Source organism: Eufriesea mexicana, unplaced genomic scaffold (genome assembly GCF_001483705.2).
Source record: "Eufriesea mexicana isolate 0111107269 unplaced genomic scaffold, ASM148370v2 scaffold10389, whole genome shotgun sequence".
Taxonomy (NCBI): Eukaryota; Metazoa; Arthropoda; class Insecta; order Hymenoptera; family Apidae; genus Eufriesea; species Eufriesea mexicana.
Window position 1 is genome coordinate 234,856 of NW_016918048.1, and position 26,623 is coordinate 261,478.

The 26,623-nt window shown below is 38.7% G+C and overlaps 1 protein-coding gene and 1 long non-coding RNA gene across 2 annotated transcripts; both read left to right on the forward strand.

Moving 5' to 3' along the window:
- The first annotated feature begins 8,495 nt into the window (after positions 1–8,495).
- LOC108553450 (leucine-rich repeat-containing protein 24) lies at positions 8,496–10,621 on the forward strand. Its single transcript, XM_017908349.1, has one exon. It carries the CDS (start codon positions 8,496–8,498, stop codon positions 10,467–10,469), a length of 1,974 nt encoding a protein of 657 aa, XP_017763838.1. The 3' UTR covers positions 10,470–10,621.
- Positions 10,622–20,999: 10,378 nt separating this feature from the next.
- Positions 21,000–22,015, forward strand: LOC108553452 (uncharacterized). Its single transcript, XR_001890631.1, has 3 exons — positions 21,000–21,171; positions 21,308–21,389; positions 21,921–22,015. It is a non-coding gene; the product is annotated as an uncharacterized LOC108553452 (long non-coding RNA).
- The last annotated feature ends 4,608 nt before the right edge of the window (positions 22,016–26,623 follow it).

Consider the following 26,623-nt stretch of genomic DNA (forward strand, 5'->3'; position numbering starts at 1 on the left):
TTCTTGGTCTTTTTCTTTGATATCTATGTACATGTTAACCATATAAAGAGCAAAAAAGATATAGGATTGCGTAAGAAATAATTTTCCATAAAGTAAATTTTTATTGTTAATATTCCCCCTTGAACAAAAAAAAAAAAAGTGTACCACCAGCCAAGACGACCTAGGTTTATGGAACGAAATGTGTATACATTAATAGGCAATAGTAGAATATTTCATATTTGAAGCAAAAATTTCAATGAGAGATATTAATGAAAAAAAAAAAAAAAAAAGTAACGGAAAACGATTTCGAATGCATTTAGACTTATAATATCAGTTTTGACGGATATTTGCTTCAGCGATAGAGGAAACAAGAGGGATATGTTATGACGATTAAGAACTTGACTATTGGAATGAGAAGTGTAAGTTTGGAGTACTTGAAATTTTGCTTTAATACTTATGTGGAACTAAACGCAATTTTGAATATCCATCCAATAAGATGATGGATGTTTTTATACGCATAAAAATGCAAGACACAAAATGTTAAGCTTTCAAATGAGTATAGTTCCACGTAATGTCACATATAAAATTCAATTGTTATACATCTATGCTAATTACTTAAAAACTTCGACTTTTAGTTTAGTATTTCGTATAGATGACACATTTAAAATACATTCATAAGAAGTACGAATATTTGATACGAAGATTCTATGTACTGACTTGTACGCATATCAAGGATAAAACGAGAAATTCTTACCATTCTTCATTTTTAATACCCGCACGTGAAACATGGACATGTTTGTAGTACATGGGGTAATGCGATTTTTGCACAAAACATTTTATATAATTCTATTCTACTTAAAAAGAACTATGATATGCTGTCAAATTATTAATTATCTGACGTACTGTAAATCCTCTCTTGTATCCGCTATCTGAGCACTAACGCTGCGATTTAATATTATGGTGCTAAACGTATTGAAAATCGTTTTTCTGTGCTGACACAAATTATAATTTGATACGTTTCAATATTGAAAACATGTCTGTAAATGCACGCACCAGTGTGCAACGGCATTATCAATCGATTTATACTTTTCTGCCAGTTTGAGAACGAATGTGATTTGAGAGACTCGTTGATTGTAGGAAATCTCGAAATAATTGATTATAAGCGCGCATCATATTGTTGCAAGAATCAAGGCATTATGATGCTTGGAACGATAGAGAGAAAAAAACCAGTTAATGGTGGAGAATCAATGTGGATACCACCATATTGGGATAGAGATTCCAAAGTGGAAACAAAAAAAAAGTAATTACAAAAATTGGCGGTGATTTATCGAAATAATTACGTAAGCGTTGTATTTATAACAGTTTAGGGAGAAACACTTACATAGTGTTTTTTCATTGTGGCTCTATCTTTTTACCGATTATTACTCTTTTTTTTTTTTCTTCTTTTTTTTTCATGTGCGATGTTACCCAGACTGCGAAAGAAAGAAAAAAAGAACATTTTCATCGATTGGATATATTTCATATGGTAAAATCGCATATGAATCCCGTTCTAATATAATATTATAATCTTCTCTCTCGCTCTCTCTTTCTCTATTTTTCTCTATCTATCTATCTTTCTCACTCTCGCTCTCACTCTCTCTTTCACTCGCCCCTTCTCTCTTTTATATTTTATTATTCATTTCTTCGTATGAGAACATGCAATTCAAATAAGTCGAACAGTATTTCGGACATGTCAGTTCTAAAACAAGAAGGAATATTCTCCTACATATTCACCACAAAATTGAATTTTTGTGTTATATATGTTTGTGAAAGTTCTATTCACGGTTCTTTTCGCGAAGTTCTACAGACTAGGAAGACTTTCATGTTCTTGGTCTTACTGAATTATAATTTAAAGCACCATTAGGTCCGATATGGAATCTATTTTGTGAGGTATATTTTAAAAATCAATCTTTAAAAGAGTCAAGAATGTGCCAATGTGGAGGGAGGACAAAAATATTCTTGAACACGCTGCATGGAATTGTGCCTAATAATTTTACGTGCATCTTGAATTACTTCGTAAAAAACATTATACACGCGCGTACTTGTTCATTTGAAAATTTTGCAACGATATTGAACATTAACGAAAGCGAGCTGTTGCAAAGCGATGAGTGGATGGTGAAACATATGGGTAATCGGAGGCGGTCATTATAATGTTTATCTTGACTCTTTTGAAAGACTGATATTCGTGTGAAATAAAAGTATAAATCTCTAGTAGAAGCTGGGTGATAAAAGAAATTGCTAAATGCAATGCTATGCGTATAGACTGAAGGAATAAATATATTTGTTTTGTTCTATGGTTGAAACTGCGATAAGTAATTTTAACTTTAAAGTTACTTCACTCTCCATGTTGTACATGGAATACGAATCTGTGAAACCGTAGGATACATGTATACATATATACGTACATGTATTTTTCTTTTATACGTTTAAGGATTGCTTGTACAAAACGGTCATAGTAATTTTGTTCATTGCCATCTTGCGAGTGTTCCCTCATGTCTGTCGCATAGATGTATTTCCAAGTGATGTTCCTATACCTCATCTTGGAGAAGGAAATACCCTCGATGCGAAAACAATTTTTGAGGGCACCTTTGTAATATGAAACTGTTACGTCGAAAGTGGTATGTTAACATCTGGATTTGGGATACGTGAAGGAACCCTTGTGACCATCGTAAAGGGTTCGGTAATCTTTAAATATATATATATATAAATATATATATATGTATGTATGTACGATTCATCTCGTATGTAACGAAGGAAATAACATCTTTACGAGACTGTGGAGTGTGTTATATTCGTAGGCAGTCTCGTACCTTCGTTGTAATGTGCATTGGTTTTAACCCAATGACAACGAGCTGCACTCTATAAAATGCCACATTTTCGCAATAGACGAACAACATATTTGGTCTCATATAAACGTCAAAAATGAATATTTTGTGGTCCACGCAGCTCGTTTGTAATGTTGGAACAACATCTCCGATAATCCGTGCAGAAACTATTAAAAAGTTGAAAAAGATAAAAAAAAAAAAAAAAAAAGAGGTACCGTCAATACTCTATATGTGACAATTACAATAATTTGTTTTCCCAAAAATCTCATTTCACTCATACGTAATAATAATTGGCTGTCCATCGATGACGGTACGCGAACGAAAAATATGTTTTGCAAATTATACACCTTTTTGTATCTGGAACGATGTAAGAAATTCTGTGTAACACGTTCAAACGAAATTGGTTTATTCTTTTGACAAGAAGAAAAAAAAAAAAATTGAAAATATGAATCCTCTTGTAAATGCAAATCGCACAATACCGTATATTTGTTTCCAGTGTTATATGTAACGAATACGTACACTCCAAGACCTTGTGTTTCAGAAAGCGACAAATACATTACGAAATACTTAAACGGTATTGCTCGAGTTGCATGAAATTAAAAGACAAAGAAGAAAACTCAAAAAAAAAAAAAAAAAAAAAAAAAAAAAAAAAAAAAAAAAAAAAAAAAAAAGAAAAAAAAAAAAGAAAGAAGTGATAGAAAATCGTATGATCTCTACATGATCGTATGTGTTGCTCGAATGTTTTTTGTATCTGAAATTTTTAAGCATTTCTGTAACATGAAACCCCCTTCTCTGTGTTGTTATGTACGTTCGATAACGTGAAATTGATCGCGTGCGAAAGCAAAATCGACGAAGAAACAAAAAGAAAAATTCTCTGTTATTCCAGGAACTTAAAATGTTTATTTCTCAATTGTAAAGGCAGATTTGTGCCTGAATTACGAAAGAAACCTTTTTTATTTGTTTTTCATTTCTCCAAAAGCACAGACCCGATCTGGTGAAAAAAGGAAAAAAAAAGAAAGAAAGAAAGAAGAAGGAAACAATAAAAGTAAAACGCATGTCAATGAATTTGTTTTTCAAAGGAACAAAATAGCAAAGCAAATTTGGTCCTTAATAAAATTTCCGGTTCAGTATATCACGTATATTTTCTTTTCAGTGTATCCTAATTTCTTTCGATCCGCTTTAGATTACATCCGTGAATTCGAAAGAATAAAAGGTAAATAAATTGTTGATATTCGTACATCGATTAAACGTGCATAGAGCATTATCACGTGTTCCATGGGAACACGAAGCGTGCAATTAGAAGATGATCTTCGCGTGTAATTGCGTATAGCTCAAGTGGATAATTTGTTCGACGAATTCGAAAATATCGTGGCTTAAGCGGATTACGAAAAGCCCGGTGTTGAATCTGAAAACTAATCGTACGAGCATTACATTTATCGCCGAAATTCATTTTATCTACTACGTTCCATTTTATTTACAACGAACACGGAAAATCAACTTCTTGGAGGATTTAGATTTACGATACTTGTGAGTAATCATCGACAAATTGATAATAACTAAATTTATTATTCATTTTGTGTTACATAATATACAAATATTATAGTTTATAAAGATAGTTTATTCGTTTCTTTAATACGCTTGATTTTAGGATTTTCTAGCCAAATTTTTATAGTACATTCTATGAATAGAAATAAGAACGAGCCATCACGTGACATCATAAAGTTCGATCGCTCGAAAATCGATGAAATTATTTTTCGATTTTATCATTATATAAACCTTTGTACTTGACATGGCAATAAATTCATTGTCGCCGACGTATTTCGTTGCTACATTTTCACAGTATCTTTCTTATCTCTATTCATAGAACAAACTGACGAATTTTAGCTAAAAAGTCCCTAATATAGCAAGTACGAAAACCATCGAATAGCTCAAGATAAAAATTGTACAATTCAACTTAATTTTATAATTACTTAAAGATATCTGACTCTGTACCCGTCTGAGATTTTTTTACTGGTCGAAATAAAATCGGAACTCTGGTGTTCATAAATGACAAATCCTCCGGTGTTTCGCACGATTAACGGGAAAAACATTTAATCACGCTTCACGCATAGTCCTCCATCGGTCATGGTCGAGCGGAAATAGGCGCGGGAAATATAATTCCTGGTCAGAAACGACAAATATTGATACGATCGTGCAAATACAATCCCAGCCTTGTAATTACATTCATCTATCCGTATAGTATAATATCGAATCTCAGTTACGAGGATGATCGACGCGGCGACAACAGTTAGAGTGTGCACAAACGTGTGATCTATGGATTGCCCTGGAAAATATAAATCAATTACATCACTGCTAACGGAAAGGTATTTTTCATAGATAAAAGACGACAGCTATTATTACCAAGGTGATAATGCGACGATTTGCGCCGTAGTAATGCAATTAATCACCATCCGCGATAAGTTTTCACTCCTCGATCGTACTTATCAGGTGATCCAGCCGTAAATCCACGAAACAATCGCGTTCGCGCTCGTAGTACACGCGTGTCGAGCAGTCGTGGCCAGGTGTTGGAGGTAGGATAAATGCTGGAAAAATGCGGAGAGCCAGCCAAATCCAGATAGAGCCCGCAGCGATTCGACCAACTCCCTCGGCAGAGATCCAACCGCTCTGCATCCTTCGCTTCCCTGGTTCTTTCTTCCGTTCTCGGGGCTTCCTCCGGCTTCGATCCGGGTCCCTGTGGGGAATCGACGAAGGATGAGACTGAAGCACATAGTTGGGGATAAGAATTATACCATCGGCCCGTTGTCGCGCACCGAACGAGCGCTATTGATTTTAAGTAATCGCTTAAATAGCGTCAGTGGCCTGTGCAACGTGCTGCCATCGAGTGCACGAGACAGAGACGAGCGGCGATTCACGCCGGAACTTGGGAGCAACGCGTTCTCCTTGTCTCCTAGATCTCCGTTTTCCCGTTAATTTACCGCCTTCAATTTTCCTCGCATCAAGCTCGACCAAATCGTATCCGCTCGCGATCCATCGAGATTCGCGGTACATCTAGCCCCTCGTGGGAGAACAGGAAACGACGGGGTGCAAATGGACTCTAGACGTGCATAAGCGAGCGAAGGGTGCACGGTTGAATTGCGGGGACATATTGGACAGGCATCGAACGTCTTTATCCGGAGGGTTCTTTGAAGCTTCGCGTCCATTAAGGGTGCATTACGCGCGGGCGTACGAGCGAGAAGGCACGTGCACTTGTCGCTTCAGACGATCAATTAACCCTAAAAGGTCCTTTAGGGAAAATTCGCCGGCTATGTGGCGTACGTATGTACGGTACATAGCGGCTGGCGCGTCCTTCGTCATCCTGCATAGCAATGTCACCTTTACTCTCGTTGTAGGCAGATTTACCATCCACCCTCTGTCCCCTACCCCCGACTTCTTGCAGCGAACCTAACTTTCCTCCGCGGAAGGAATACCTCCATTTTCCGTATAATTTCCACGAGAGATGACAGAAAGGGAAGGAGATCCGGCGACCGGTGGTGGGACCGGTGGTGGGACCGGGGCAGGCGGGCCGATGGGGAAAGCACGCGCAAACTTCTCGAGAATGTAAACGCGAGGAGCGAAGAATCGCGTGGTAGAAGAAAAAGGAGGACTCCGGGAAAAGAATGAAAGGACGGATGGAGGAGGAAAGGTGGGGAAAAAATGGTAGGAAGAATGACTTTTCCAGGGCTCTCTGTGATCGTAGCCGGAAAACGACGCGGAGAAAGATAGAGAGAGAGAGGGAGAGACCGTCTGTGATGGTTGACAGTGGCCGATAGACGATATCGTAACCACCACCGCCGTTACCGACCTTTTCTCTTTCTCTTTCCTTGCCGCTCCCTCTGCACCCACCCCTCCAGCAGCCGTAATCTGGCAGTGCATTTAACCACTTTGTGAAATAGCCGTATATCTCGCCACTGTGACGTAGCATTCGATACGTCGAAAAGGGTGGTTGGAGGGTCGAAGGTGGCACGGAGAGACGGAGAGAGATAGCCTGAGAGAGCGAGTTAGTTGGAGACAGAGAGAAGAAGTATAGGGATGAGACGGGGGGTGGAGTGAGGTCAGAAGACTCGGTAGGAAAACGTGGAATAGGTTAGAGAGAAAGAGGAGCCACGGCGCGGCGGCTGAGAGTACCTAGTGGCTAGTAGGTTGTGCGCGCACCCGCACACCCGTGTACCCATTTGGAGGGGTGGAAAGCGCCGGTAGAAAGGTAGGGTTGCTCGTGTACGATGGTGGGGTGTGGGAACGATCCCTACTACGTCGTTCTAGCCGGTTGGGAAAGCGCACGAGCTGTCTGGTTATGGGAATGGCGGGGGTTCGCGGGGTCTTCCGTAGGGTGGAGGGTGGAGGGTGGACGGTGGGGTAGGGGTGGTCGAACAGAGCAGGCTCGGGCGAGGGGGTGAAGGATGCTGGTGGATGAGACTGGAGGAGAGGAAAGGCGCCGTAAGGGGTGCTCGGAATCACGGTGGTGGTGTGTACACCCTGTGTATATAGTCTGGCCAGAGTGGAAGAAGGGTGCGCCCTACTTCGCGTCGGCGTTTTCCCTCCTGGCAGTGTGCAACGACGTACCGAAAGAAAGACAGAGAAAGCGAGCAGAGGCTGTCTCTCCGGTTCGGTGCCGGGCTTTTCATAGTCTCTCATTTCACGACGAGCGTCCGTGCCATCGGTTCGAGTGTTTTGTGCGTTCGACGAACATCGGGGGTGGAAAAAGCGAGAAAAAAGGGGGATAAAGAGAAAGGGAGGAAGGAAAAAAGAAAGGGCGAACCGGCTGGGAAAACAGAGCGGGGAACGAGCCAACGAAGATCGTCTGGCACGGACAACGCCTCGGACAACAGAGCAGTGCGAGAACGAGAGAGAGCTGTTCCCGGTCTGTTTCGCGAGCATATTCGGTGGTTCGCGTGCTACGCGTCGTCCAAGGTGGTGGTGCAAAGTACCGTCTCGTCGGGGGTGCGATTATTATTATTTTTGGTTCTCGTGGATGGTGATCGTGAAGATAGTTTTCGTCAGGCTGACGGGAAGTGCACGTTGATCGACGCGTTTACGTAAGAACGACGGACGCTCGTGGTGTATGCTTACTCGTACGTGCTCGTATGTATCTCAATGTGCGCGCGCGCGTGTGACAAGTACCGACAAATACGAGAAGACCAGCCAGGAAAGGAGACGGTGGAGGTTTTCGTCGATTCGTGAGTTCGCCGAAAATATCGAGGCGGCCAGGTTCGACAATCGAGAACCTTGCGGGGATCGAAGGAAAAGAATTCGTCGTCGTCGTTCAACGGTCGTCGGAGTCGACGAATCAGGAGGATTCACGAATGGACGAGCCGAGATCGTTTAATCCCGACCCTCTCGTTCGCATAATTAGCCGTACCGTACTGCAACAGCCACACGGAGAGAAGGGTTCGCGTAAACTTTGCTACAAATGCTGAGGTGACGACCGTGTTATTTGACGATACGACAAAGGGCATCGAACGTGTGTCGCTAAGAGGAAACTCGGAAAGGAGAACGGAAGTGAACGTCGTCGTGTCACGTCACCGGAGCACGGTCGAAAAGGCAAACGGAAAAAATGGGCGTACGCTCGTACGCGGAGAATTTTCTCGGGAGAGCGAAAACATTTCCCGTTTATTGATGCGTCTGGTGAAGCTAGCGTCCTCGAGCAAGATAGTCGGGGAGGATAGCATTTATCGTAACCAGGACCAGCGTTCCACGATAATAAACGCGTTCGTCATGGAAATCTCGGTATACTTGCTTTACGTGACGACGTTGCTGGGCATTGTGACCAGCGACAAGTGCGCCGTCGAGTGTTCTTGCAAGTGGAAGAGCACGGTTGAGTGTATAAATCGTGCCCTGACTAGCATACCGGAGTGGGTCGATCCGGAGACGCAAGTGTTGGACACCAGTGGCAACGACATTCGGACCCTGCCGAGCAACATCTTCGTACGTGTACGCTTGACGAATCTACAGCGTCTCTACCTACGCGAGTGCCATATCGACCGAATCGATAGCGAAGCACTGGCGGGCCTTACGAATCTGGTAGAGCTCGATCTAAGCCATAACCTCTTAACCGTAGTCCCTACTGCCAGTTTCTTGGATACGCCGTTCCTCAGGGACCTCGTACTCTCTAACAATCCTCTCAAGAAGGTTCACTCGCACGCGTTCAAGAGTACACCGAATCTTGTCAAGTTGGACCTGTCTCACACGCAACTGTCTGAGATCGAGGCGAAAGGATTCCGGGGTCTCGAGCTGTTGGAAAGTCTAAAATTAAACAACAATCAGTTATCGACCCTGCATCCGGGGACATTCGAACCGTTGAACAAACTCACCAACATAGAACTGCACGACAACCCCTGGACCTGTGATTGCCATTTACGCGAGATGAAAATGTGGTTGGTGAAGCACAATCTACCGACCCTTCAAGCACCCCTTTGCCATGCCCCGAAACAGTTATTGAATCGAACTTTTACCGACTTGGGTATCGACGATTTCGCCTGTCGACCGATCCTTTTGATAGCCAGTCGCTACGCAGAGGCAACCATAGGAGAGAATGCCAGTATCGTGTGCCGGGTTAGCGCGATACCACCGGCCAAAGTGAAGTGGTACTGGAATGGACGTCTATTGACTAATCATTCAGCGTTCAGTAGTTATCAGAAGATCTTGATCTTCGAGGAGGGTCAGTTTAGAAAAAGGAGCACGCTGGTACTTACAAACGCTCAGGAAGCGGACTCCAGCGAGTTTTATTGCGTCGCAGAGAATCGTGCCGGCAGTGTTGAGGCGAATTTCACGCTTCACGTGTCCTTGAGGACCGCTGGCATGTCGACCCTCGGTTCCGGTCAAATCGCCGGCATATCCGCCGCCCTGGTCGTGCTGATTCTCTTCATACTTCTCATCATTCTCGTGTTGTTCATTCGCCTACGAAGAATGCCACTGAAAGACGTCAAGTCGGCTGTTCCCGCGGAAGGAGTGTCGGCCGATAGTACAGCTGGAAATAACGAAAATCCTTCGTCAGCGACGTCTACTACTCGCAGAAAACACGAAGAGATAGAAACCACGTCGTTCGGGGTGGAATCGAAACCACCGGTATCGTTAAACCTGAGCTACGTTCAGAGACCTCAAGCAGCGATGTTGCAGACGGAGAACGAGTATGGCTCGATCGGACGTTTCGATGATCAAAGCCAACAGCCTTCGGTAATGGTCGCACCAGGTGCCTGTTTCTCCTCTACCACGTCCCTGATGCCGATCGACAATCCTGATCTTATCAGGGACACGCGACGTGGTTCGGCGGAAGACATCACTCCGTACGGCGGAGCGGACTACAGTCGCATGGAAGTAGTGGACGACGCCAAGATCCTTTACTCGAGTTGTATGTGGGAGGCGAGGGATACGTGTAGAACAACAGTTCCGGTGAGCACGTACCCTTCGAAGGAAGCCTTGGCTGTAGTGGCGCCTATGGTCGAACAATTTCCGCCGGGTGCAAAGCAAATAAGAGTCTGGCAGAAAGGAGTTCCGGTCTTGCCACCGGTCTCGGCGTTGAAACGCGTCCTTGGCTCGACGCGTAGCTCCCCCGACGAGGGCTATCAAGAAGGAACCGGGACAGATGTCTAGGTACCGCTGCTTCATTACTGTGACGCCCGGCACCGTTACCTGGAGCTTCGTAGACGCCACCAGGACGACACCGACTGCTGAGAGACGTCCTGTCCAGTGCCGGACGAGCGGTAGTGAAACGAAAATTCTTGATTTATTAAATATCGAACTCCGTCGCGATATTACCGATGGACACGGACGTCGACCTGTCACGTGGACTGCGTATACATATAATATATATACATACCACACGTTACACACTCGTACATACGTATATAGAACGAGAGAGTGATCGATGAAACGGTTCGAGATGTATTCCGTATGTGGGTATACATACGTATAGAGAGGAGGGAGGCACGAGAATGGGAAGTCGTTTGGCCGATCCGGTGGAAACGAACGTCCACTTGTCGCGAGATTTACGTACAGTGGCCGATGAAATAGTTGAAGGTGTCGTCGTGACTAATGCACGGAACACATAAAACGAAGAATCTGTCGAGGACTCGATCGATGAAATCGCCATCTGCCAGAAGCTCTCGAGAATAACACCGCGCTCGACCGCGCTCCGAGACTTTCCCTTCCGAACGTTTCGCGTTTTGTGTGTCCGGCGTGTAGCAATGGTGGAAAATATGACGATCTGACGAGGGGAACGATCGAAAAATGCGATCCGACAAGAGACGTCGTTTCGGTGGTCTTGCAGCACAATGTTGACGGGTAATACTTTCTATAAGAACGGTTAAGGTACGCGAAAGAAGAACAAACAAATAAAAGATCACGAAAAATGGAATACAGGAGAATAACGTTTAAAGATACGGTTTAAGTATACCGTTTCTTAATATTAATGAACACGAGAAGACTGCAGTGCATGTTCCGAAGGATGTGTAGATAGAGACTGATACGCGAGAGAATAATTTCTATTGCCGTGTGTGTTTGGCTACCGTGTATACTACACACGTGGATTTTCTAGTCAATTTCAAGGATGTAATTAAACGAGGTTAGATGATTCGGATATGGTGCGAGCATGACGACAATACGAGATCGAGAATACGGCCGACGTGCGATTACACCTCGACGTGCATCACGGTAACGATGCCCGGAAAATTAATTCCAATTTTCGTCGCGCGCCTAACGATTCGTCTACGAGGTCGTTTTTAACCTAATATCAACGGTACGTACGAATTACGAAAAGGTTATGTTTCGACATTCGAGGTAAGATCGAGTATCGAATCGATCGATTAGATTCGAGGTAACGAACGAATGCGCGACATACCAGAGAATCGATATTGTCACATCGGATAGTTATTGACGTTCGTGTTCGAGGACGAAAATTCACGGAAACGATAGAGCGTGAAATATGACGTCGGGTACACCTCTGGATTCGCCGTTGCAATTCTCTTGACGATAAATTGATTTACTTTACCGCGCGTTAGAAACCGTTCAAAATATATTCGTGTAACGAGGCACTGTCTCTTTCGATATCGATTCATCGAGAAATTTCGAGCCCTTAAAAGCATTAGTATATCGATGGTAATATAACGCGCGTGTGTGTATTCGTATCGATACGTCGGTATAATAATTGTTGACGTTTCAACGTCGCTGTGCATAACCTCTATCGAACGATATCTAATCAACGATCCAACTCAATGAACAAGAAAGAAAAGTGAGAAAATAGTTTCAATCGCCAGAATGTATCCGTCGTCGTTCGATCTCTGTCTGTTTTTGTATTACCCGGAGCCAATAGAATCAATTACATAAGACTGTATAGTAAGCACAGGAAGCCCGTAAGCCAATTGCAAGCGAATATAAACTATTGCTCAAACACTGAAACGAGGGGCTTGCGATTGGTTGACCGGCTCATGCCTCGCGTTAGTGTCTTACGTAAGTGAGTCTGTGTGTGTTGATCTAGACACTTTGGCGGTAAGCGGTAAGCCAAAACGCCAATTGCGAATATCGGTCAGTTATCAACTTGTGTCTGTGTTGTGTCCTGTGTGTCCCGTGTGTCCCGTGTGTCCCGTGTGTGTGCGTATTTGTCCAAGCGGTTCGTACGTGTCTTGAGAGCCCTGTGCCTGAATATACGTATGAACGTATGTGATAATATGATCCAGACAATGTGGATACGTGGGGATATGTGAGTCTATGAGTGTATCAGTGTATACGTGTGATCGCGCGCGACGGAGAGATCGAGGGTGAGATAGTGCATGCGGTGCAGTGCTTGCAATTTGCTACCGATTGGTTTATCGCCTATCGTTCAGGCCGGCTGCTTTTCTCTGCTCAATGATCCTGCAACCGCTCGACGTGTCCGTGATGAGGTAAAGAAAGAAAAAAGTTCAAGGAAAGAATGAAAATAACGATGCTATGTCAAATATATCAATCGGTTCTATCGAATCATATATTTTACGTGGATCGATAATACGTGGTACAGGCTGGAGAACACGACAGGACGACACGTTCTAGTGACCATTTTATTCGTCGGTGAACGAGCCTACGGGTTTATTGGTTGTTTCCCGACCGGTATCTCTGCCGAATCACGGTAATTGCGGTGAAAACATGTGACAAGCCGGGCACGAAAACGCATAAACTGAAATTCATTAGAACCATTTTTTCCCTCTGATCGAATTTAACTTTATTCGTAACAATGTGTAACGAACGTTTTCGCGTAACGCGCGTAGACCATGTTCGAACGGAATTTTAAATTAGGGAGGTTAGGAAATTTATTTCGCGCTCTTTTCCATAACGCGGGAATTACTGTAATGAGAAGCAGATTCAAAATGGCCGATTTGCCGCCTTTTTCCTCTCAAAATGCATAGTTAATGTCGCGTTCAGAATAATTTATGCATATTATCGTTTAAAGTGAACCAGGAATGATGTGCGCATGTTTAACGTTGAAATTTTGTATTCGTTCTTTCTGGAATATTCACGTCGTTGCGACAGCATTGTCTCATAACGAACATTTTATTCCTGTTAGTGTATTACGATATCGTTCGGGTTGTTAAACCTTCATTTTCTATTTTTGTTTAATTTGATATTAATAAGGGGTTTAGTCGCAACGTTTTATAATGCCATCCAACAGTGACATATGAAAATGTTAATTATTTTACCGTTCAGTGGTTCTTGCGACCAAGTCACGCCACTGCGACATTTGAAGACTGCTCGTCCATGCATCGAAAGTAACGATATTTACCGCAGATTGTTTTCGTTTACTCGTTCTTTTTATGCGCCATTGACACGAAACGCCATTTTTCTTCGCGTTTCTGGGATACAAATCGATCAAAGTCATAAAAATTCTTCTCCTGTTATATTTTAATAAAATGAATAAATATCGGACAACAAAATTTAAATAATTAAATATAAAATTAAATATTAAAATTGTAAATATACAAAATTCGGTATTGAGTTCACAAAACGACGAATTTCGTCGAAAATTCGTTAATTCTATCATATGAATAGTAATTTATTGGAGTATAATCATAAATTATTCAAATATTACAACATATCAATCCATCGAGTGCCATATTATTAAGACTTCGCTCTTTCTTAATTGAATATCGACAGGCTGGCAGTTTTACACGTGATACAATTTTCGTCTTATCGATATCGATGTTTTCCTTCTTCTAAGTAACCATACGTTTGCGCAATCGGATACTGGGGTTAATTATTTGTAAAATAACGAAGCGTAAGCCGACGACGATGAATATAATGAACGGTCAAACCGGATTTAACGCAAAATAGGCTGATTAATAAAGGGATTGGGCCACAATGCATATTTCGAAACGCAAACGTCACGTGAAATGGAAGCGACACGGTTCATTAATTTCTCAGCAACAATGACGTCACGGATTTTGAAAAGTTGACGGGACGAAACACGCGCGTGTTTTCGCCATAGTATATATATATCAGATACATGTATACCTCGAGTCATATGATGAAAAAAAAGTTTTCCGTCATTTTTTTTTTTCTTTCCTTTTTTTGTGCATTGTACCGACAATACTCAATAGTAATTTTTTTTTCCAGAATGGAATTATGCGTTGCCTGTAATCCGCACTAGTCGCAATTGAAAGGATGAATAAATAAAACGAACAATAAAAAAACAAGAAAAAAACGGGGAAACACATGGAAAGGTTAAAAACGAGAAATTTGGATAGAAAGCAGATTTTCTGTGGAGAGTATGTTGAGAATTTTTTTTTTCATTTATGTATTTCTTTTCTTTTTTTCATTTTTATTCTTTTTTTTTTTCCGGTTGTGACGGGCACAAATCTCAAACACAATGGCGTGCGGTCACAGTGGTGGCTAATGAACATTCACAATACAACTCTCCTGATGTTACTGCCTACAATATTGCGATCCATATCATTTGAGCGCCACAGAAGCTGACAAGCTGGCATGTCTGACAATGAGTCGTAGCGGAAAGATATCGCGAACAATTACTCGAAGCTTTATATTCCCCGAGGGGATTAAGGGCGATATTGCCTCTTCATAAGACGGCTTGAAACACAGTATTTTAATTTTTTGTGATCAGCTACTGTGTCTGTGTTGTCCACGTATTTGAAAAATTAATACATCAGACAGTTCTAGTTGTTAAAATATTATTAAACATTAGGTTTCTTGAGTTACATAGAAAAAAGCACTGCCATGTATATAAATTATCGCGTAAGGTATTACATTTCGGAAGTAATGGTATCTAACACTGAGTGATAAAATATGTGTTAAAATTAATTTTTTATCAGTTTCATACATTATTCCTTCTTAATTGTTTGGAAATATCATCTGTAACAGTTATTGATTGAATTATGTATAAATGTTAAAATTTTAGTTACCACATATTTATAATGCGATTTTTTTTTGTTTTATTTAATATAGATTAGGGTTTATTCAAACGAATATAGTAATTTATTCTTTTACATCCATGTTAATTTTTATACTTCGATTAGGGGTAATTGAAGCAGACTTTTTTTGCAATATTAGGAACGGCAATAATTCTTTCTACTTCCAATCGTTAGTAAAAATTTTGTACTGCCATTTATTTAGGAAATATGTAGTTTAAAACTTCGAGTTAGGAATTCAAAAGTTACTCAAATTTTTTTCGTCGTTTATCATAGTAGATAACATTTATTTCTCAGTACAATTTCGTTCCAGTAGCATATTTTTTATCAATTTTATTAAAATTTGCGTTATTGATATAGAAAGGGAAAAGGAAAACGTAAATCATAAGCACAATAGTTTATACATGTTTATAATTGTTATTTTATTGTTTACTATAGAAATTATAAAACAATTATTTTCCGGTGCAATTTTATTATATATCTATAGATATACATTAGCATTACAGTATCAGTTGACATCTGTTTCATAATGGAATTTTATTCTATTGGCATAAATATTTATTATCAATCGAGTCACATCTCATGTTTGTAGGAGTAAGTAGTTTATGAGAAGGAAGAGTGGCCACGGCTGGCTCAATCTTCATATCGACTACTTGATTTACCGTTTAAGTGTCCTTCCCGTTTATCGAGCAGACATTTAACCATAATCCATTTCGTTAATGTAATTCTATGTCGATGGTATCAGTTCCTCTTAGTTTGTTATAAATTTACGTCCACCACTGCAAGGTGTATCAACCATGTTAGTTTGTCTCGAAAACTGATCGAAAAACTCGTAATCCATTTACTTTGGTAACCATTACTTTTTATCATAAAATCTGTGAGTTTTCATTTTTCGAGTGTTCTCAATAACGCTATGACAGTTATGAACTTTGTGGGGAAATATGACAAATTGATTTATACCGGTATTGACCTAAAAAAGTTTCGACGAATTGTTACTGTTCAACGTCAATTCGATTTCGTGGACTCTTATTTCAGCTTTATTTTTCACTTTTATATATAGGTGATGCAAGGAAAATGCATTTAAATAAATGATTCTTTCTCGATTAGGTTTGAATATTAATACATAATTTCGTGGGTGTGTATTTGAACAGTAATGGTATTTGGATATTAATAGGTAATTAAATATTTTATATACAAATTAACGAGAAACTTAAGTAGATTATATAAATGGAAATAATGCGTATATTTTTTAACGAATATGAATTTTACAAAATTTTTAATGACAAAATTATTCAGACAATATTTAAGCTAGGAAATAAATATTAACAGAATTTTATAATAATAAATGATAGAAGACTATTTTATTGCGTATATCTTAGAATCGATTACTATTCCTATTTATTTTTCAATCGAAAAATATTCTGTGGCTTTAAATAGTTGATTTAAAATTATTGTATTTTGCGTAACAAATACTCAATATATTTAAATTCAGTATTCCATAACAGTCGGTATCTTAATGTATACGTTACATAGTTGTTTCGATATCTAAATGTTAGCTAATAGTGTAGAGAAAACTGTTATATACATACATTCATAAAGACGTCTGTATGTATATCGTCGAAACAAATTTCTGCAAGACATCGTACATACAGAAACGAACTTCAAAGCGAAGAGACCAAGTCGGCATTGAAATAGCAATACAAAGTAATTAGGCGAAGTAATTAAGCAAATCCTGTATATCGAACAGTTTGCAATGCCGACTACCTTAATTGCCTGATGTCTCTTTTCGCGCTTTATTCATGCTTTCCTTCGACCAGGATTCAGTTCAGGCGTAAATTCAATAAATTTAATTAGCAAGCGTTTCGTGTCTCGGTTGATATAGCAGTTGCGAGTTCGTGTCGTTAGATTGCTCGTATACGATATATTGTTAATACGTTCGTAATCCGTTCTCGCGAATAAATATCGCAACGTTAAAAATCATGCGAAAACATCATTTATTTTATGCCATTAGCATCGAGTAATTACGAAAATAATGTGACATAAAAGGCAACATAAAATGTAGTACTTTTTATGAAATCAATTTCGAAAATTAAAACAGTGATAATCGGTGTTAGAAGTTATAATTAAATGTTCTCAAACTTATATTTGCTTTAGTTGCGCAGTGTAAGTTATTTTTCTCCAGCCCATACCACGTGACATAGCGGGAGAATCGAAGTTAAAACCAAAGAACATTCACACGATTTAATGCTTCCGAGCTATCGAGAAGTAAATAGCCCTTCTAAAGTTCAACAGTTCGCAAAGTTCCTTTCTGCTCTTTGCCTCTCTCTTTTATTTTTTTTTCTTCTTTTATTAAAGAACTTGACGCCCAGACTTTTATTGCTCCCAACGGAGGAATAAGTAATAGTCTTACCGGCGGCTTGATCTTCATTACCGACGTTTTCTCAAAAAGAAACTTCTTCCTTCTGACGACTGCGTAACCTTTCATATCGTGGCGTTCATCCAGACTTGTGTTATTTGATACATGTTCAAGCAAGGTGTTATATTTCATGGAAGGAAAAGACAATTCTTTCTTGTACGAGGTATTTCCATGGCGAAGTTACATATTTATATATATATATTCGAAATATATAGGTCACGTGTTTTTACCGATCGAGGCATAATACGATCGTCTCGCGTCTAGATGGCTTGAAATTTATGAATGTGCGAGAATCACGGAACGTCGGGTGTTCGATCGGGATTAATTACGCAGGAAAGCAGCAAGCATGTTTCTCCTGTTTGATATTCGATATTCGATATCACGTAACTCGAAGACGCGTCGACTTTCTTTCTGTAACGATTACCAGCAATACATTATTTCTAATATTGAGGGGGTTACCAAAAAATATGTCGGAAAGTGGATGTATTCATGGATACCGTGTGTATTACGTGTGCGTGAGTGTCGTATGTGTGCGTTTTATTGCGTGTGCGAACGAAACGAGAGAAAAACAAACAAGTTATTTTTTGGTGTTCCATAGCTTTTGCATATACATACGTGGTTGTATTATATAGAGTGAGTTGTGCGGATATACATAGATGGATGCGTACAGGGAAATCAAAGGAATGTAACGATAAAAAACATCGAGAACATTGCCGCTATGAAAGTAACGTATGACCGTAACGTACGATAATACTGTCACGCACACTTGGCGATTCTATAGGTGTTCTTAATGCATTTCGAAGCTGTTTGTTGAACACATCTGATAAGCGTGTTAAATTAATTTCACCAGGCTTTGTCTTTCTGTTTGATTTCGTGCAAATCATCAAACACTCATATGTTATCGTCACATCGAGAGTGTTTACGAAACACGTTTTATGCAATTCTTTATTTTCCAATCACGATGTTTACGTTAATAACGATGAAATTTACTGTCGCATATAGGTAATTATTCGAGTATCCAATTCGTAATCTAATCGTAATCTAATCGTTGGTGAAAAAATTTCAAACGGTGTTCAAAGATCGATTAAAAATGCTGAAATGCAATGCAGTGATTTCGTTTCGTTCGGTAATGTGTCAGTTTACGAAGAAAGCCGCAGATGGCGCAAATGGATAATATTTATATACACGTTTGGTCGAATAAGTGATCATTTTTAATGTGATATACAATTTTCATACATACAGTCATTTTACGATAATGAGAATGAGACTTCTGAATATTCGTGTGACATTCTCGTTTAATTCCTTTTTATAGAAACGATCCTCTTTATCGTCCCTATCGTTTAACCGAATATCTCCTGGAAAAGTAAGGTTAAGCTTCCCGTACTAACGATGAACTGCCTAACGACCGTTTCAACGAACACCTTGAACACGCGACTCATGAAGAATTGTCTGTCGTACTGCCATGGGTTGTTCCTGTTACGATATCTTTAAAACCTGATAAAAAGCAGGTATTTTATTTCTCGAATGATAAAAAGAATAATCATGCCTCGTGAAATTCGCGTTTGACATCTTGTATTCTGTTACTAGGATTCAACTCAACCTCGATCCCTCCCAGAACTTCCGGCAGTTCAGATTGGTGCATATCAGACATGACATGCATATCAGATATATCACTCGTGGGCTAAGAGAAAGCGGTTGAAAGGATAATTCCCGCGGTAATTGCTAAAAGCCCAATTAATAAATGCGGAAGGGAAGAGAGAAGAGTGCGAAACAAATAAGAGTGTATAAGCATATGCGCGTGTGCGTGAGTGTGTGTGTGTGCGCGCGCGCGCGCGTACCTTGTAAAAGGGGCACGGAATATCCTAGTTTGTAAATGTTTAAAGTGAACTCGAACAAGAAAAGCCGTGAGAGAAAGAGGAAAAGAGTGTGTGAGCGAGAAAAAAGATATGAGTGGAAAAACCAGTTTTAAGGGATGTTAACGATGTACAAATGTGTAATTTAGTGTCGCAAGAGAAACTAACTCCTCCGTCTACGGTGCGGTAACACGATAGCAGAAAATACTAAACAGAACAAACAAACAAAAAAAAAATATTACTTTTATTTTACGAGAGAGAAGCGAGAAGAAGAACGCGCATACAGGTGAACCTTTAGAGAACCTAGGCGTACCTATATTTCCATGATTACACATTTTTTGAACGTATACATGATAAATAGAAGAAAGAGAAATTACGTACCACGAGCGAGGGAAAGAAAACGTGAAGAAGGTGAAGGCCCTCTCACACACTCACACGTACGGTAAATCATGTGCTATGACCGACAGTTGTCGAAATAAAATTCTTTTCGATCAAAAATATCGTCTCGTGTATGTTTCATTCAATGTACCTGGATTTTTGTACGAATTTTTACTTTTATTTCTTCGTTTCTGAATTGTGCAAGTGGAATATTGGAAATGGATATCATATTGATTGAATGTAACAAAGAATAATTGAACCATTTAATACATATGTATTTATTAAAAATTATGATCGGGATCGCAGAATGAGTGTAATAAATACCGCATTAAATTCTTTCATCTTCGTTATTCACGTGGCTGTATTTCATTTATTAGCTCTCAGGATTTTACGAACATCTATAATTGTTTCAAAATTAAATATATCTAAAATACATCGTGCTTCAAGAAGAGGAAATTACTTCTAAATATTAGCTTTGCTTATATCTATCATAATAGAATTTAAAACATACAAAATTTTTGAATAACCTATATTTTTACTGTTTGACATATATGGTTATGGTAGATACCGACGATCGATAAACAGTTTTCTGTTGACACTGGACCGTGTCATGGATGTGTTACATTTATTTCAAAAATTATTATTACATTTAGTGATAATAGAGGAAAAGAAAAATATTTCGGAATGCAGTTCAAAAATTTGTGTAAAAATAATTGTGATTTGAAGAAAATTTCGAAGAAATTTCAAAATTTATCATCATATGAAGAAATCTAATTGATCCGTATAACATTAAAAATTATTTTGTAAAATTTTTATTTATAAATATAAAAAGAAATTCCGAGATATAAAATATCATAAATTGTGTCGTAATAATACAACACTATATCCCATTGTGAAGAATTCAGTCGTCGAGAAACGTTTGACAGAGGGATTTTAATATCTCACGGAGATGATAATCGATGAGAAGGTGAAACCGATGTGCGTTTCGCGAGCCTTCGAAAGGCTGATCCGCATATAAATATAGATGGCGCGGAGAAACGTAACGCGTTTGTTAAACTAGGACGGCGACGAATAAACGTAGGCTCATGCTACGTGGAAGAGGAAAGAAAATCTCCATCTGTCATTATTGCAAGCGATGTTTTATCAGTGGCGGAAGGGTCGGCCGATGTCAAATCGATCAGTCATATTGGATATAAGTGAGAAATTACGATGAATCTCGAATGTTGTGGCAGGCAGCTAAATAAAAATCTAATTTCCAGGTATCTGTCGACACGTTTTGTATTACTAACGCATAAGCTGCGCGCGCCATTCTGCGGCCATATTGCTATCACTTTTATATTTTAACGAAATTGCTCGAAACACGAATCGTTTGAAAAATAATTTATTTATTTACAGCTCATTCATGTAAGATTCGAGAAGGAGGTTATACATTTTCTTCGTTTCTTTAGAGATTTATGTTTTGTCTTTTTCATTTAGCGTAAGTATATACGAGATACTTATTTCTTTGAAGCAAAAGTATGTGTAAATTTTTTACTAGTTCGGTTGATTTAAATATTCATCATCTCAAAGAAACTCTGTCTTTTCCTAATGTTCTATAGTTATTCTAGTATTTGTCTCTATAAAATTCTGACTTTTAGAAATTTTTGTTGTTTCTTCGTGAGTTCGCTTTTTCCTTCATTTTCGAGGCTGATATTACTGGAAGAAAACGCGCGGAGTTTTCTTTAACTTCTTTAACTTCTTTCTCCAGAAGCTAAGTTAATATTACGTGTGATTTCGTCCGCGGCATAACTGAACTGAAATTCACGAAGAGTAAAGCTAGAGAGTCGTAAGGCTGTTCGAAAAACGGTACGAGCCTGGCTATAATGTCTTTTCGAAACAATGGGAGACAACTTTTATTCTGATGCGAATAGAAACATTATATCATACTTCTATAATACTTTTGTATTTACCCATACGTAACGTAGACATTAGGAATAACTGTTTGAACGGACGTTCCGTATATCGTAAGTTATAGCTCTATAGCCAAGCGACGAACAGGGATAAAGGAGCTTTGATATACCGCGTACTTTCCAAGAAAAGGATCCCGTAAAGTAAGAAGCAAACTGCCGGTAAAAAGGAAGAGGAATGTAACTTTGAACGAGACGAAAATCATGGAAAACGCACATTCACCTTTTTACTATCAGTTACTAGGAGAGTATCATTTTTATTATAATAATGCTAATTCAACGGAGTTTTATTTTTCATTAAATAGGAGTGGCTCCTTTTTAATTAGAATTTTAAACTAAATAAATTAGATTTAAGGTTTAGAATTATATTTTAAATATTCAGTGAAATTAATGATTTATATTAAATATTGCTGGTTGAAATATACAAATGTAGGGAATATAAGATACTTTATATGCAGGCAGTCTCGGGTCAGGATATTCTGAATCCTACAGTACAATTTTCCATTCGATCTTCCGTAATAAACATTGACACCAATATCGATATATCAGATTTAACTTTTCCCAGCAGTCGTCATAGATTTGCACCTTTTCGTTCTGCACTTACGTGGCGACATTTTTATATATATTGTTCTTCGATATCAGCTGTATCTTTCAGAGGGAGAATCAAAATGCGAGTAAGGAAAAATATTTCTATTCATAATCGTCTATCGTGAGGTGGGAAATCTGTACGTTTCAAAGCGAGTGAATTTATTCGGACAATTTATTTTTGAGTCATTATTTTCAATTTTTCTGAAGAGTAAAATTTACAATTACAATAAACTGAAAAGTTTGAAATTTAGGATATTAGGTATTTTAGAATGATATTAGAAAAATATTAAAAATAATCAAGATACGAATATAAAAATTTAAGAAAGCAAAATTATTTTTCTTTTTAGGTGGTTACACGTAGATGTATAATTTAATTTTCTGAAGCGAGTTTTTTCCTGAAACTGGTATCTCCGTCATCGAAGCGACGAATTCTGTATTTCCACTGAGAAGTCATCGGTGTGTCGTCCTGGTAGAAACATCTGGTCGAAATCTGTCCCGATGAAATCACAAGGGGGCGGTGCGGCGAGGAGGGTCTGGCGAGGGTTCCAAAACTTCATAACGGACAATCGCGTTATCACGACAATACCGTGATTGGTATCATTCTATTTGCTCGGCTATGATTCTATTTTTAGCAACAAAACAAAAAAGAGAGGAAGAGGAAAAGAGAGGAAAAAAGGAATTGATATCATCCAAGCGACGTTGCTTTCAATCCCAGGAAATTTTCTATCTTGATCCGAAAAGTTGCGTTTACCGAGGTGGACGTGACCTGAGTTATAGTATTCTTCCAATATAGTACAGTCTCATTAGAAGTAGAATTATTAGAATTAGAAGTAGAATTACAGGACTAGTCAAAATGACTACTAATTCTAAATCTTTTGTTTTGCAGTTATGGAATACGTAAAGCAGCTTTTGATGAAATTTGTGTTGATTTTCATCAGATTAGAAATATAGAATACTGAATACAGAATACAGAATAGAAAAATATAATAAAACTAATCAGGTATAGATAATTATTATATCATATTTAGTACTTCTAGTGTTAGAATGTACTATATTTATAAAGTGCTAACTAACATTAGAGCTACTGAACTAGTCAAAATGTTTATCAGTTTTAGACTTTTTGTTTTAAAGTTATAAAACTCATAAAGCTATTTTTGACATAATTGATGTTGAGTTTTATTGGAATAGAAATGTAATTATATATATCAGATTATTTTTATTATAAAATTTTAATTATTGTTATTTAGTATTAGGTTCACATAACAGATCAATAGTTTAGTAGTAAACATATAGTGTCGTATAGTATCGTCCGAAATTACAAACACACATCGATTCTCTTCGAAGAAGAAATTTGTCACATCCAGTCGTTTAGATTTGCGTACGTGTAGATAAATAGCGCGATAAGTCGAATCGATTGTGCATTATTAATTGTGGTCACTAATTCAAGCGTACACGAAAGTGTTTTCCTCGAATCGCCTTGTTTTGTTCCTGTTAATGAGTTCGTGTAAACGTTGAAAGTTGATATCGGTATTTTATTTTTAATTATTGTTATTTATAAATCGTTCATCGTAAATACTAGATCGTCTCGGTTTCTTATCGGTGTTTTCAACTCACTTCGACTTTTTGATAGATATTTTCTTTCATATATTTTTTTGAAGACAAATTATTTAATCTATCCATGTTAAAGAAGTTGTTATAGGTCGTTTTCTAGTTACGAAGTTTCTCGCTATATTATTAATTACTTAAACTCTACTACTTAAGTTTTGGTCGTTTGAATTTGCTTTAATGTTGATTCTACGTAATTTAAACATTTTTTAGATGAAATCCTGAATCTCAGTAATAGGAGAGGAAATTGTACAAATAGTTTCTCAGGTTTAGTAAATAACAAAATTCTTCGACATATAAATTCCACAAAATTTTAGTCAGACGTATTAATCCAGTAATGAAAAATGTAGCACATAATATTCAATTTTTATCTTTGATTTGTGAGATCTTAATATAAGAAAAGCTGAATTCTCCGTGTACTAGATTTGTAATTATATCACTCGAAATTATTTATGAAATTACTCATCTACGTAAATGATAATTTACGTAGCAGTATTAGCAACGAGATTGAAGTCACGATTAAACATTATTTGAATAGTTTATCGATGATTTTTCAATATTGCTATGTGAAATAGTTTAAAAAACTGAGTACTTCTAAAACTCTGAATAGTCGGTGAATGTCTATTTCCTCTGACAGAATGTTCGTAAAAATGCATTCAATTATTCTGTTAGGTCGGTACGAGAGTGTCGTGTCGATTGCGTGCGTATTGAACATTCTTTTTCATTGCAACATTCTTTTTTTTTTATATCCAACTATTGACTTTGCATTGAATTTATGACTATGCATATTTTAAAGTTTCGAATCTCGCTTTTGTAATGTCTTTTTTTAATCTTCGCAAAGATGCTTTTTGATTAATTAGTTCGACTTTTAAATTGTTTTATAATATTTCCGAAATATCATATCGTTATCTATCATTCACCATTAGGTTCGTGGTTTTGAAAGGGATAACTAGAATAAGAAATGAGGGTTTAAAATGGTCCAACAAGCATTAACAACAGTTTTGAAAAATATTCGTACATATATTGGCTTCGCTTAGATTATAGTAGCTTTTGCGATATTTATGTCGGTTCTATTCAGACCTATTTCAGATCTTGAATCGATTCTCCTGATTTTGTGACATTGTAACATACTACATAGAACTCTTACTGTAACCGATATAGAGTCAAAATAGAACCGATGTTCGTAAGCTTTTGGAGCCGTAACTAAAATCGTTATCGTTATTTATTGCTATTCTTTATCAAAACTACTTCTAAATACGATGCATCAATTGTATCTGACTCACGACCTCCTATGCTTCACACGTCTACTATCTGCGGTCGCCTCCAACCACCGAAAACGATTAAAACAACGCTGAACCCCTTAGAAAAATATTCTTCCAAAAGACTTTCGCGAAACTCCACGCTAGTTAATAATTCACCGAAAAGCATGGGAAACCGGAAAGGATAGCAATGAATAAAATTAGCCAACACTTATCTTTCATTCAAATGCGGCCTGCACTACTGCGTATCCGGTGCTCTTCTCGAAAACGCCGGTTCGCAAGAAAGCAAGGATAAGAAAGTAATTTCGCGAAAGTGTAACGTAATGGTTAAATTGAAAAAGGGGGCGGGTGGTGGGAAGGCGTGAACACAGGGGCTTAAGTTAACTAACTGCAAGAAAACTTGTTCAACGATATACATTTGGGAAAGAAAGGGAAACAATAACCCTCGGAGAAAGGAGAGGGGCTGAGAAACGTGGAAACGCGGAGGCACGAAGAAAGCTGGCATAAAACAAACTGTGAACATATTGTCTAAAGAAGCACACCATTCGCGAAGAAAGAGCTATTGTGCGCATGGTAAAAAGAAAGTTCTCATAGAAACGGCGCGGCTAATGCAACGTCAAAGACCCGACCGAGTGCGGGGAACGATTTGAAAAACCTTTCGAAATGGTAAAAAATGTCGGCGGTGCGGCAGTGTTTACGATCTTGAACGAAATTCACGGCGAGAAACCGGAAAACCGGTTCCTCGCCAGCGAAAAAGAGGCGAGGGTAACGAAGGAGTAAGCCGGGGCGAGAAAAAAGCCCGGTGGGAGAGAAATATATTCATTTCCGTGTTACGTGCAGCTTCAAATGGACGGAGAAAAAGGAAGAGACGCGGGAAAGTATAGAAAAATACGGGAAAATATAGCAAAAGGAAAAGAGAATGGTACCTGGTGACGAAGAGGAAGAGGATTCAACTCGTTTTGCTTTATCACGCTGTTTTCAACAGAAATGAACGAAATCGGACACGATCCTCTGGCCGAAAGAAAATTTCGGCGAGTAATTAAACGCGGTGAAAGTTTCATTAAGCCGCGAAGATTTATGGCGGCGAATGCTGTAGGTAATTTACCCATCACCCAGAGAATCGTAAATTAGCACGCGTGCCCGTATGGACGAGTGGAAGGATAATCCGAAACCGGGCTACGTCTGAATTCCGTTTCCCTTGTTAATTTCGTGTTCCATCGTGACGATCGTTTAAGATCCAGCAGCTGGACAGGGGACGGATGTAACGCGAAAACGTCCGGAAACGTCGCCCCAATTCCCATGGCGTTAACTTA